Genomic DNA, 13,502 nt, shown 5'->3' on the forward strand with positions numbered 1-13,502 from the left:
TGCCCCTGCCCACAGGGCTGGAGCTCTCTCACACTAAGGCCAGCCCTGCCGCAGCCCATGGTGTGGGGAGAGGAGGAAGAGGAAGCAGAGCCTTCGCAGGACACCCACGGAAGGGGCCTGCATCACTTGTGCTTGCATCCCGCTGCCCGATGATGAGCTGGGAGGGAGGGTGGGGAATGTCTAGCTGGGTATCCATGTGTACGTCCGTCTGTGTGTGTTTGAGTGAGCGAGCGTGTGTGTGAGTGTGCATATGTGAGAGTGAGTCTCCTTCCCAACCCACATTCTCCGGGAATCTGAGCTTTATTTAGAAATATCTAGGGGCAGCAGTACCCACGACAGGACGAACGGGATGGCAGACCCCTGGCTTTCTGTGGCTTTGTCTTGCTCACATGCATGCGTGCAGCACACTCTAGCAATCCATACTCCCTTTACAACCCGGGAGGGCCTTTGAGTGGGTTCTTCTACCTGGTTTCATTCAGTAAGAAAAGTTAACAATAGTGGAGGGGATGGCAGTCTATGAGAGAACACATTACTGTCCCCACAATCTGTTACCTCTCCTGCAGCCTGCATTGATTAAAGGAAAAACAAAACAAACAGGATGCTATTATAAACTTCCGCTCTCATTCACAAGGTTTCCTAGACTATTTCCCAGCCGAACATACTTTTTTTTAACTCCCTCGCTCAGCCAGTTCTTGGGCTTCTGCCTCTTTGCTGTTCTGGGTCACGTGACAGTAGTTAGCACTTCTAATTCTCCAGACTCAGGAGCTGCAAGGACTCGCCAATATATTTGCAAAACTGTGAAACCTGCTAGATGAGCACGGCAGTTCTCACCTGGGAGGACAGGCAGACACCTTGCAAGGCGCCACCCCTGTGCCCGGCCGGGTGTTGGGGTTGCAGAACGACGTATTTACTTGAAACCTCAGGTCTCTGTAGCAGCCTGCTCTGGTGGTCATCTGCCCTGTATGGAAAAGTGAAATGCATAATAAAGACTCACAGACATGCCTCAGGCAGATGAAGAGCCAATAAAATTTCTTTAAAAAAAAATCTTAAAAAAAATCTTTACCATCTTGGCATGTCTTTGCATTAATGACCAACTGGCCAACTATTGATATTCTACTTTTTTGACCTATCTTCATGATTTTTATTAGTGAATTTCATCAATTCTAAGATACATGTATTTTCTTCCTACATTTTAACATTTTTAAAATCAACATATGTCTTGCAATTGATGCCAACATACATCTGATTAAACATACTGGTTCTTTTCTATTGTTTCCAGAGTTGGAGACACCAGTCATTTCTCAGAAGAAACACAATACTAAATATGTCTGACTTGTGTGTCCATTGGAGAAGTCACAATAGGAAAAAAATCAGTAATAAACCAGAAAGAAATACAGATAAAAAAATAATAAGCAGTTCATAACCAGAGACTCCACAGAGCTAAATATTGCCAGGGTTGCAAGCCCAGTGATGAACTTTTCACAGACTCAGGTGTTGAATCAAACGAGGTCGATGGAAATGAAAGTGGGTTTGATTCTCAGCCTCCATTTACATCCTCAATGCTATTTAAGGCTTTGTCAATATTTCAATTCATTAAACTTACCAAGAAAAGTACTATGACTTATATGAGGTCTCTAGAATAGTCAACTTCATAGACACAGAAAATAGAATGATGGTTGCCGGGAGCTGGGAGGAGGGGGCGGGGAGTTAGTGTTTAACGGATGGAGTTTCAGTTTGAGAAGATGGAACAGATCTGGAGATGCACAGTGGCGATGTTCGCTCAGCAATGTGAATGCATTTACTGCCACTGAACTGCACACTTAAAAATGGTAGAAATGGTAGGTTTCATGTTATGTATATTTTATGACATAAAAAAAGGGACTGTACCTAGATATAGGTTTTTGAAGGATGAGATTAAATAGTTCATCCAGTGGAGAGGAAAAAAATAAAGGAAGAGAACCAATCTAGTGTTGATTTAAAATTAACACAAGTAACACACATTAAGATCTAAAATGATTCTATCACTACGCCTGGAAAAACTGACAGAGTCATGCCGTTCGTGTGGCCTGTCTGTCCTCCCTCCTAGGCAGCCCAAGCTGTGGCACAACTCGGAATGACGTCTTGCACCCAACTTGACTCCCCCATCAGGCAGATGGTGAAGGAAGAGACCAACGGAATGGTGTCAGAGGACAAAGCCACAGGTTGCAGACTCCACCCACAACCATCTCTGACCCTTGGCTCAACAGGAAGCCATATCCTTCTTTCCTTAAGGAAAACTAAAAGTCTCTAAAATGTACGCTGGAAACCAGTTTGACACTTTGGCTTCATGTTTTCAAAAGGAATAAGGCAAGTCAATGGGGAAAGTTCTATTCTCTAGAGAATCAGTTCTCTTAAGTGACAAGAAGAAGAGGAGAGGCCTCGCAGGGTCCAAAGCAGGGAACCACAGCGGAAGCTCACGGTCGGAGCCCCAAGCCACCCACTGCTGGGTTAGCCCTGTGGGCGCTGATGAAGGACAGGGGTGTTCACTTAGGCCCTTGCAGTTTTGTACAATTATCCAGCTCTCTGCTAACTTGACACAATCGTATTTTTACCCAAGTTAAGTAGTTTTTATTTGGTGCTCACCAACGTGAATTTTGCAATTATTTCTTCCCGATTTTAACGATTTCTGATCAGGAAGGGCTTATTAAAAATGATTTTGATAAAGGGGATGAAATACTTCTGCAAAAGTATAAGAAAATGTATTTAGACATCTTGGCAATCTTGAAGGAGAGTATTTCTATGAAAGCACACGACTGAAATCGCATGTAATGAGTGCCCCTACACACTAACGTTAGGAGGCTCAAGCTGGCGTTCAGTGAAGATGAACCTCAGTCCCAGGAGGAACAGAATGGTAATACACATGAGCATTTCAAGCACTCCAGCAGGTTTGCAGCCCCAACGTGTGTTCTACTATATAGATTTAGGAAAATTAAAGATGAGCTTGGTGACTCGTGTGGGACAAAAGAGCAGAAGGTGAGGCTGCAGATCCCCGAGTGTCACAGCTCTCGCTCAGTGCGTTCCGAACAAGGCACAGGTGTTCCACAGTGGGCAAGAGGCACGAGCAAGCACCAGCAGGATTTAGAGATGCAACGCACATAACGCGCAGGCTTCACACTCCACTCTACCGTGGAAGGAAGCACGTCCCAGAAATCAGCCTCTCTCAGTGTCCCTGAGATAGTAACAAGCCAGCCATGTGACCTGTCACGATGTCACGCACGGTACTACTGCAAAGATGCACTGAGGGGCACAGAGCCCACACGTCTCACATCTGAGGCCTTGCAGTGGTTCGTGCCCCCAGGGAGGGAAGAGCAGGGATCTGTCCTGGATCCTCTTCCATTTTCCCTAAGTGCTCTCCCAGGGGTCGTCCTTACTGGACACAGCAGATGACCGACAAGCCTAAGTCTCCAGCCCGCACCCTCTTGTAGCTCTGGCATAATGTCTGCGGGCTGCCTCCTGGACACACAGATACACAAATATATAAACCTCCATTTCAACGCAGGCTTCCTCAAACCCACCTGCCCCGGGGTCAGTGGTCTCTGTGTGGTCAAGGGGATGTCTTTTAGCTCCTCCACCCCCAACCTTAGTCCAGGCACTCCTCCTCCAAGTCCAATTGTTCAACTGATACCAAGGACATTTTCTTTAAAAATACACACATGCACACACTCATGCTGCTCCCAGGTTAAAAGCCTACTTTGCTTTTAAAGCTCAGACTTCCTGGCCTTGCCCTTCCGGTCCCGCTGTATCCCTGTCACTCTGACCTTCTGCCTGGTCCTCCGATTCTCCAGGCCCATCCGCATGCTGTCTCTCTACCTGGAGCATGGTCCTCACTGCCACCCCCCTGGACATACCTGGCAGATTTCTTCTCATCCTTTAAAGCAGACCCAAACACTCACTCCAATGAATTCTGAGTCAGCGGCTCTCAGGCTCCAGTGTGCACCAGAATCCTCGTTAGTTGAACGCAGAGCACTGGCCCGCCTCCAGTGTTTCTGAGTCAGTAGGTCTAGGATGGGGCCCACGGATCGACATTTCTAACAAATGCTCAGGTGATGCTGATGCTTCTGGACCAGGGACCACACTTGGAGAACCACTGTTCTAGGCACAATCAGAGGCCACCACTTCTACGTCTCAGATTACATAGGTGTCATACAGTAAAAAATAAATATTTGGTCTCTGTCGCTGGTTCCTGGTATACAGGTCCTAAATCCCTTGGGATCTCTGAGTGATAAGAATGTCTTTTTTATGCTAATGAGATGACTGGTGGCTGTGGCCCCTAGACAGCTTTAAGATGGGGCTGATCCCCAGAAAGATCAAGGCCTGATTAGAGGGTTGGAACTTTCAGCCCCCTCCCTGACCTCCAGGCAGGGAAGACAGACTGGAGTTCGAGTTCAATCACCAATGGCCAACTATTCAATCAATCCTGACTGTGTTACGAAACTTCCCCAAAACCCATAAACAACAGGGTTCAGAGAGCCTCCAGGTTGTTTCTACGAGCTGGGAGGGTGACGCGCCCCAACTCCACAGGGACAGGAGCCTCTGCACTTGGAACCCTTCTGGACCTCTCCCTACGGACCTCCGTATCTGGCTCTTCACTCACATCCCTTACAACAAACCGGCGAGAGGAAGTAAAGTGACTCCCTATGTTTTATGAGCCATCCTAGCAAATTATCAAACCTGAAAGGGAGGGATTTAAGGAACCCTCAACTTTGTAGCCAAGTGGGACAGCCTCTAGGCACCCAGCACTTGCAACTGGTGTCTGAAGTGGGGACAGTCTTGTGGGGCTGAGCCCTTAAACCTGTGGGGCCTCACAGAAACTCTGGGGAGTTAGTGTCAGAATTGAACTGAACCATAGGACACCCTGTTGGTGGCTGGAAAATCAGAGAATGAGTGTTGGTGTGGAAAAAAGCCATGAACTTGGTGTCAGAAGCGTTGTGAGGAAAGACAGTTCATAGCAGGCTGGCTCAGGTTTATGCTCATGTGTCCTGGGAAAATGGTAGTAACCCTTCTCCCCCTCAAACGCATCCCAGTTTGGGCAAGACATTATATGGTGAACCTGACGACAAGGTTCGATTAACATACACATGTCATCCCTAGGAACGAATTTCTGGAGGGGAGAGAGCACAGGTCACCCATCTCTGTCATCTCAGTAGCTTGCAGGGATTAACGTGCCCCTTTACTTAGTAAGCAGCTTCGGAGCCATTGGCCGATTCTGTCACATTCAGTAACTTGTAAGCTCAGGCAAAGTTAACAGTGAGTTCCCTAATGCTCAGCCAACGATTCCCCAAAGCAGGGGCACGGGCTCTGCTTTCTACGTGGCTTAGGATGAACTGGGCACAGTTTTGGTGGCTCACTCATGTATCAATGCAGAGATGAAATGTGAATCAATGTTTTATGAACCCACTTTTCCACTTGCTTACAAGGAATAAGAGACTATTAAATTAGAATTAGGAAACAAATGTCTGTTTAAAGCTGTTTCAGCAGAGAATCCTGTGGGCTCCCTTAAGTTAAGCCTGAAAATCATAATGACCCAATTTACATGAGGACATATTGAATAAGAGCACAATTTTCTAAAACTCTCAGAGGTTGCTCTAATGAATACAGAAGGAAAACTAGTCTTTTCTCTTCACTTATAAGTTAATTTAAAAGTCCATTTTTTATTTTTTAACCAAACTCATGGCTTGTTAGGAGGTGTGACACTATAAATAATGGCTTCAGTCTGGTTTCCTGTTTTAAAGTTAAAGATGTGAAATTCACTCCTTCTGCTCGAGTCTCAACCAAGAGTCAGGGCTTAACGATCACTGATGGTTCTGAGGAAGGTACAGGCTCTCGATTAAGCAAATGAAAATTTGTTTTGCTTTAAAATAGAAACAGAAGTTTACTTTACTAAAGTACTTATTGGGGACATCTGTTTGGCTTCACTCTCGAGCTGCTCAGTATCAGCTGAGTCCTAAAACTGTTACCTGTTAACTGGATAAGAAGGAAACCCGGATCTAGCTATTCATGCAATGGTTTAGTAACAATGAAGTAAAGAAAGTGTAGCCCAAAGGAAAACATTGTAATGTACAGCATGGAGACTATAGTTAAAAATACTGTATTGCATATTTGAAAGTTGCTAAGAGAATAGATCTTAAAAGTTTTCATCACAAGAAAAAAATTTTGTAACTATGTTTGGTAACGGATGTTAACCAGACTTATTGTGGTGGTCATTTTGCAATATACACAAATATCGAGTCATTACATTGTATACCTGAAACTAGAATAATGTTATATGTCAATTATACCCCGGTAAAAAACAACAAAACCAAACCAAAAAAAACCCACTGGATTTGTCCAATGCATGTCCAAATTCTGACGCTGCCAGTTATCTTTTTTAGTTGTGTGACTTTGGAGACCTTCCATTTTCTTAGTGGGGCACTATTGGCATCTTAACTAACAACACTATCTGTTGTGGAGCACATCACATACATGCAGAACTTTTGGCATCCCCGGATCCTGCCCACTAAACGCCAGGAGCAACCCACTCCCCTCATTATGACAACTAATACATCTGCACACAATTCCAAATGCCCCCTGGGACAGACAGCACGATTTCTGGTTGAGAACACGGATACATCACAGGCAGATAAGGAAGAAAGTATACGATTAGGAAAAGGGGGAATGTAAAGTATTGCCTTGAAATTTTTAGGAATTAGAAGAAATTTATGGGGCTGGCCCAGTGGTGTAGTGGTTAAGTTCATGCACTCTGCTTTGGTGGCCCAGGGTTCGCTGGTTCAGATCCCCGGTGTGGACCTACACACTGCTCATCAAGCCATGCTGTGGTGGCATCCCACATAGCAGAACTAGAAAGACTTACAACTAGGGTACACAACTATGTAATGGGACTTTGGGGAGGAAAAAAGGAAAAAAGACGAAATTTAACAAAAAGGAGGTGGTTAGTTGGTATACAACAAAATTCATTTAAGAAAATAACAATGATGAAAAAGCTATAAAACAGAATTTGTGGAATGTAGCTAAACTAATATTCAGAGGGAATTTCATAGTCTTAAATACTTATATTGATAAATAAGTAAGAATAGAAATAAATTAACTTAATACCTAATTAGGATTTCAGAAAAAAGGATAGTTCAAGGAAGCACAAAGAAGGAATTGATATAGATTGAAATACAGATCAATATAGTAAAAAATGAACAGATGTCAATATATTTGAATGCAGACAGAAATTTGAAGCAAAAGTCAATGTTAGAAAAGAGAAAATGGTAAATCCAAGAGCAGAGTTTTTTGAGGGGCTGTCCTCAAACGTAACAGCATACAACTTGGTGCCCTTCCCTCCTTCATGTGCTCCTCTGGACTAAAGGGGATAGAAATTGGCACCGCGGTTTCTCCATCTCTTGTCTAAGGAGAGGTGTGAGCACGGGATGCAGAAAGCAGAGAAGACCGAGAGGCAGACCATCACGTCTCTGGCAGCAGTGGATATGAGCATGGGCTCTCACAGACGTGAGCTTCGCACTAGTCTCCAGGCATTTCCCTGGGAATCACCTGCTCAGCTGCTGGCTTAGCTGTAATCAGCACCAATGATTTCTGGAACGTTCTACAACTTCCCGGCTCTTAAAAAGACAGAGTGACTCTGAGAGATAAAGGTGTTTCTCTCTGACCTTTACTCCTCCAACCTTTCTGACTATTTTGTAAGCAAGTGATCCTTTATATTAAATACCTTCCTGCTTAAAATGCTTAGGATGGTTTCTGTTTTCCTGGCTAACCAGGCACTGATGTACCAACTTAAGAAAGAAAATAAAGAAGAAGCATAAACCTACAAGATATGAAATGGGAATAAGAAAATATTTGAATGTAGAAGAAATGAAAATAAATTAATGAAGGTATTTTGTTCAAACATATAAAAATGAAATTTAAAATCCTATAGAAGGTGTTTTTTTAATTAGCAAATCCAACCCCAGAGAGATAAACAATAGTCTAATAACCATACATAATAGAAAAATTTATCAAAGACTTAACTCCTGAAAAAGCAACAGCTTCAGATGTTTCAATGAAATTCAGTTAAACTCTATATCCTAAAGAAATAGATAATATCAATGCCTTTCAAATTGTTCCAGAGTATAAAAAATAAGAAAAATTTCTAACATTTAAAAAAATAAATTATAAAATGTTAGCACGCCAAAGAAAATTACAGCTCAATAATATTTAGGAATGTTAATGTAAAAATATGAAATAAATTATGAGAGGACAGATTCACATAGTACATTGAAAGAAGCTACGTCACCAGATATTCATTCACATCAAGAATATTAGGATGGCTCTATGTTAGGAAAATCAGTTAACATATTTCACCATTTTAACAAATTAAAGAGCAAACTTTGCCACAAACATAATAAAGTCCAGTATGATAAATTTAGCCCCATTTTGACAAAAATATAATAAAATAGACAGATGAATATTTACTCACATCAATATATTTTTATATTTACATGTGTTTGTGTGTGTGCATATCTATATCTATGTATCTAGATAGACAGAGATATTTGCAAGCTTATTTAAACCTAGAAGCCAGCATTATGGGAAGCATTAGAGACATTCCCATTAAGGTCGGGAATAAGAAAAGAATTGTAATTATTGTAAGTATTTTTTTTTTTTTTAAGGAAGATTAGCCCTGAGCTAACTGCTGCCAATCCTCCTCTTTTTGCTGAGGAAGCCTGGCCCTGAGCTAACATCCGTGTCCATCTTCCTCTACTTTACACGTGGGACGCCTACCACAGCATAGCTTGCCAGGCGGTGCCATGTCTGCACCTGGGATCCGAACCGGTGAACCCCAGGCCACCGAAGCACAACATGTGAACTTTGCACCACCGGGCTGGCCTCTACTATAAGTATTAGTTAAAGTTGTTTTGGAGATACTGGCTCACACAATTAGAAAAGATAAAAGAATAAAAGATATGAACAATTTAGCAGGGGAAAAACTTCAGGTGGTAAAATTTATGTCTAGAAAACTCAAGAAAATGGGCATGAAGATGAGTCTGTTGACTGATTGTTGGAAGGGGGAAGAAGAATGAATTAGAGAGAAAGAAGGATGATTACAGATTCTTTGGTAACTAGAAAAAATAAAGCATGGGCACTGCCTGGATTTAGAACCAGAGATGTCTTTGAAGTCAAGAGGAGAGGCTGCCTGTTGCTGAGATGGTATGAAGTTGCTATGAAGGGCGCAATCCAAGTGACTGTGGCCAGCAGCCTACCACCGGTGTGAGACTGACAAAAGCACAAAGATGCACATCAAGAGATGCAAGACTCCTCTTGGGTAGGGATGATGGTGAAAGACATGGGGGTTAGCCAGTGCTCTGAGGGGAAATATGGAGAAACAGCGCCCTCGATTTTGTTATACACCTGCATTCAAGGAAGTTAAGAGGCAGAACCAGTGACAAGAATGTGCTTATAGAGGAAGGAGGCAAATGGGCATGAGAGATTTTGGCAATAAAGGGCAGAGAAAGTTTGGAGGAATGGCTGGTAAACTGTTGCGTGCTGTGGGAGGCCAAATAGGAGGGGACAGAGAAGGACCTTTGGAGCTGGTGACTGAGTGGTGGTCATGACCGGAAATGGTCTCAGAAATGAAACCTTGAGGCAGTAAGGATAAGCAGTAAGTGGGTTGTGGTTGAGAGCAGAGCAGGAAATGAAGATTATTTTCATGAAAAATTTTGCAATGAAAGGCAAGAGAGGAAAAAGAAGGGGCAGGAGAATGAAGGAAGAGTTCATTTTAAGATTGAGGAGACCTGAGCACATTTAGGGGAAGAAAAGAGAAGGAAGGGCAAGAATGACATTGAAAGAGAGAAAGAAAGGGTACGTTAGGTGGTGAGAAGTCTAGTAATAGGGTCAAGTCCCAGTGTAGCACGATCATGCACGGCATAATGCGGCATGACAACATTTCAGCGTGCAGTCAATGATGGACTGCAGAGACAGATGGTCCCATTAGATTAGGACCATATGGCCTAGGTGTGTAGTAGGCTACACCACCTTTGGTTTCATTTGTATAAGTACACTCTATCACATTCACACAAAGATGAAATTGCCCAATGACGCGTTTCTCAGAACGTATACTCGTTGTTAAGCGGCGCATGACTGTATTAGATTTGGGAAGGAGGAGTGTGTCTTCTGGGGCAGAAAACACAGAAAGGATGAGTAACAGGGAACCATGGGTTGGTGGGAACAGGCTGACGTTCACATCTGGCATAACTCTCGCCCACAAGGGATGGAAGCTGCCTACATGGACGTGCAGAAGTTGGCTGGTGTAGAGAAGCACACAGAACCGGCTGTAGTCCTGCTCCACAACCAGCCTGGCTTCCAAGTTGCTTCTGAGGGGACGGTGTTGCTGTGTAAGGGTAAAGTGTCATCTGTAATCTATAAAGATCAGCAGGGCTCCGGGGGGTTCTGTTAACAGGAACTGCTTTCCTCCTTTTCCAACATTACTAAGATTAAAATCACATGCAAGGGTCCCCAGACTTGCATCCTGGGCATTTTCTAGGAAAGTTCTTGCCTTCAATTCTCCCACCCATCCACTGAATCTGTCTTAACTCACCTTCCAAAGAGCATAAGGGCTGGCCCTTGACCATCACAATCCCTGGTGGGCAGTCTTCAGATTGCCATTTAGACCTTAACTGCTGAGGGGCCAGCCCTGTGGCATAGTAGTTAAGTTTGGTGCACTTCAGCAGCCCAGGTCTGCGGGTTTAGATCCTAGGCACAGACCTACACCACTTGTCAGCCATGCTGTGGCCGTGACCCAGATATAAAGTGGAGGAAGACTGGGACAGACGTTAGCTGAGGGCTAATCTTCCTCAAGAAGAAAAACAGGAAGATTGGCAACAGATGTTAGCTCAGGATCAATCTTCCTCCCAAAATAAATAAATAAAATAATTTACAAAAAGGCTAACTGCTGTGTTCGGTGAAGTTCTTGTGATTCTTTTAGAACCGTTTTTTCCAGAGAAGTGGATTTCCTCTGTGATTCTTGAACACCTCAGATTCCAGAGATGCCTCTGGGGGCTGCCTGGGGCCCTGGGCAGGGGACCTTTATATGGAATGTGTTTGCAGAAAAGTCCCCTCAGCAGAAACACAATTGAAAGTGGCTCACACGACCAGGGGTTCTCAAACTACAGTGTGCTTCAAGATCACTGAGGGCTTGGTAAGGCGCAGGTGCCTGCCCATCCCTGCTCCTACGGTTTCGATTCAGCAGGTCTGAGGTGGGTCCAAGAATCTGCATTTCTATCAAGTTCTCAAGTGATGTGGATGCTGCTGGCCTGAGGACCCACAATGCCAAGGGCATCTCGGTTACTTTTCCACAAGATTTTGCATGAAATGATCTTAAACTGGTAGGCAGCTGAGGTTTGTGAAAGTGAAATCAGAATCTTCACAACTCCATAGCTCAGATCTCATGCCGCTGTTCGAACTCTGTGTCCACAAGCAAACTAAACTCTGTGTGAGGAGGCGTGGCTTTACCAAAAGAAAGAGTCTTAGACTTTTAGGAACTATCCCTTCAAAATATCTCCCCAAAAGTGGAGCCAACATTTGTGATTTCTAAAGAAAATTTTTGGGGAGAAGGAAAGATTCATCGTTTACAGTTTGCTTGAAGTATCAATAGTACTTGAATACATTTGCTCAAGAATGTAAACTGCCACATTAAACACGTGCTGTGCACTCAGTACCTAAGGGAAGACTCTTTGCAAATGAAGGATACAAATTGTGTAATAACAGGCGGAAAAGCTTCTCGTTCAGCAACTTCCAAAGGAGGGCACACATATAGGACCGCATGGGAAGAAGAGATGAGACAGGACGATTAAAATGTTTATAGTGACCTTGGCTCAGAGGACGGTTTATCTTCTCTATTTTCTACTTGTTTATAAGATTCATAGTAAAAAATAATTCCAACATCTACTGATTTGGGCCTTCATGAAAATGGACATCCTGTCTTGCCGACATCCTGGGCAGGGTTGGCTCAAGAACACTGGGCAGTGAGGGTTGGGGGTAGCAGGGGCCGAAACTCCCAGGAGACCCTCCCCGACCTCCTGTTGGGCTGCAGCCTGTCCATCCATCTGCTCCGGCATCTCCTTTCCCTTCCTGCTTTTTGCTGTATAGAAAGCTCAGCCTCGAAAGCGTAAAGGGGCTCCTGAAGACTCTCTCAGCAGACGGCAGAGGGCAGGGCAGATCCCAAAGCACATCCTCTCCTCCATCTGGGTTCCAAGCCCTGAGCCGCGCCCAGGCATCACACCTGAACTCTGAAGAGCATTTGGTGTCATATGGCCAGGCTCCTTGGGAACGGGTTTAGGTTATGCTTTAAGAGACCATTTTCACAGTTACACCAGGGCGATGGAGAATCCCGTGAGCTCAGAAGGTCCTTCCTTCACTCAAGGACTTGAAAATCTGAGCCCATAGGCTTGACCAAGAGCGCCTGCACTTCTTCCTTCACACCCCTGATGTCCTCCCTTAATTTTTGCGTGGTTCCTGTCTGATCAATGCTCCCTTTGGGTTTCCCTCCAAATCCTCTCTCTAACTCCTGCTTTACAGCTGTCTGGTCATCGCATCGTGCTTACTACATTTCAACCATCCAGTAGCCTCACCCGTGGGAAAAATGGCCAGAACTAAAAATTAACCAAAAAAAATGACCCTCAGGTTCAGGTGCAATGTCTATGTCTATTTTACAAATGGTTTTCCTGCGGTCCTTAATCAGAGACTTTTGCTCCCCATATACATGTAATTTGCATATTCAAGATCTTGGGTTCGGCGTTTACCAAGACCTAAAGTACTAAGTTCTTGAGTAAGAGCAGGTGTTAGAGGCCAGTATACCATCAAGGACAGATGACAAAATGTCAGCCTGGAATCAAAAAGGGGAAACAAAAACCCTATACAAAATAGGCTTCAGAATACCAAATGGAATGATGGACTGGGCAGTTAGTGTGCGCCAATGGCTCTGCAGCGTCAGCAGGCCTGGACTGCCCATGTCACAGAGCTATGTGCTGCCGCAAAATATCAGGTGCCAGGACTGAACAGCTGGTGAAGACCTGAGTCAGTCCAGGAAAGGCACAATCCACCCAGGGAGCTGAGAAATCAGAACACATTTTATAGGACGACTTCTCTCTATCTGCTTTAAAACGCTGCATAAAAGAAACAAACTCATCTGTTATCCAAACTGAAGCTCCAGGCAGTACTTACTGCTCTCCTTTCGCACCACTGCCCCTCAGCTGTCTCAGCATCTTGCCTGTTGGCCTCTGTCCCCTTCCAGCAGGAAAGTGGCGCGTCACACTTTGACCACTCAGCTGAAGCGGCTACAAACCCGCATATCCATGCACACACAGACACATACACACATGTACACTCCAAGTGCACTTGCACGTGCACACATGCCTTTACACACATGTGTACACATTCATCCATTCAACAAATATACACTACTTTGAAGATGGCAGCATAATCCAAAA

At 44.2% G+C, this 13,502-nt stretch overlaps 1 protein-coding gene across 2 annotated transcripts in view; it reads right to left on the bottom strand.

Annotated features, from left to right (window-relative positions):
* ADAMTS16 (ADAM metallopeptidase with thrombospondin type 1 motif 16) overlaps positions 1 to 13,502 on the bottom strand; it is a 154,604-nt gene that overhangs the window by 46,137 nt on the left and 94,965 nt on the right. For both annotated transcript variants that reach the window (XM_023625871.2, XM_023625872.2), the window contains exon 18: positions 832 to 958. In XM_023625871.2, coding sequence (XP_023481639.2) covers positions 832 to 958 — 127 coding nt within the window. The remainder of the gene's footprint in view (positions 1 to 831; positions 959 to 13,502) is intronic.

Source organism: Equus caballus, chromosome 21, assembly GCF_041296265.1.
Source record: "Equus caballus isolate H_3958 breed thoroughbred chromosome 21, TB-T2T, whole genome shotgun sequence".
Lineage (NCBI taxonomy): Eukaryota > Metazoa > Chordata > Mammalia > Perissodactyla > Equidae > Equus > Equus caballus.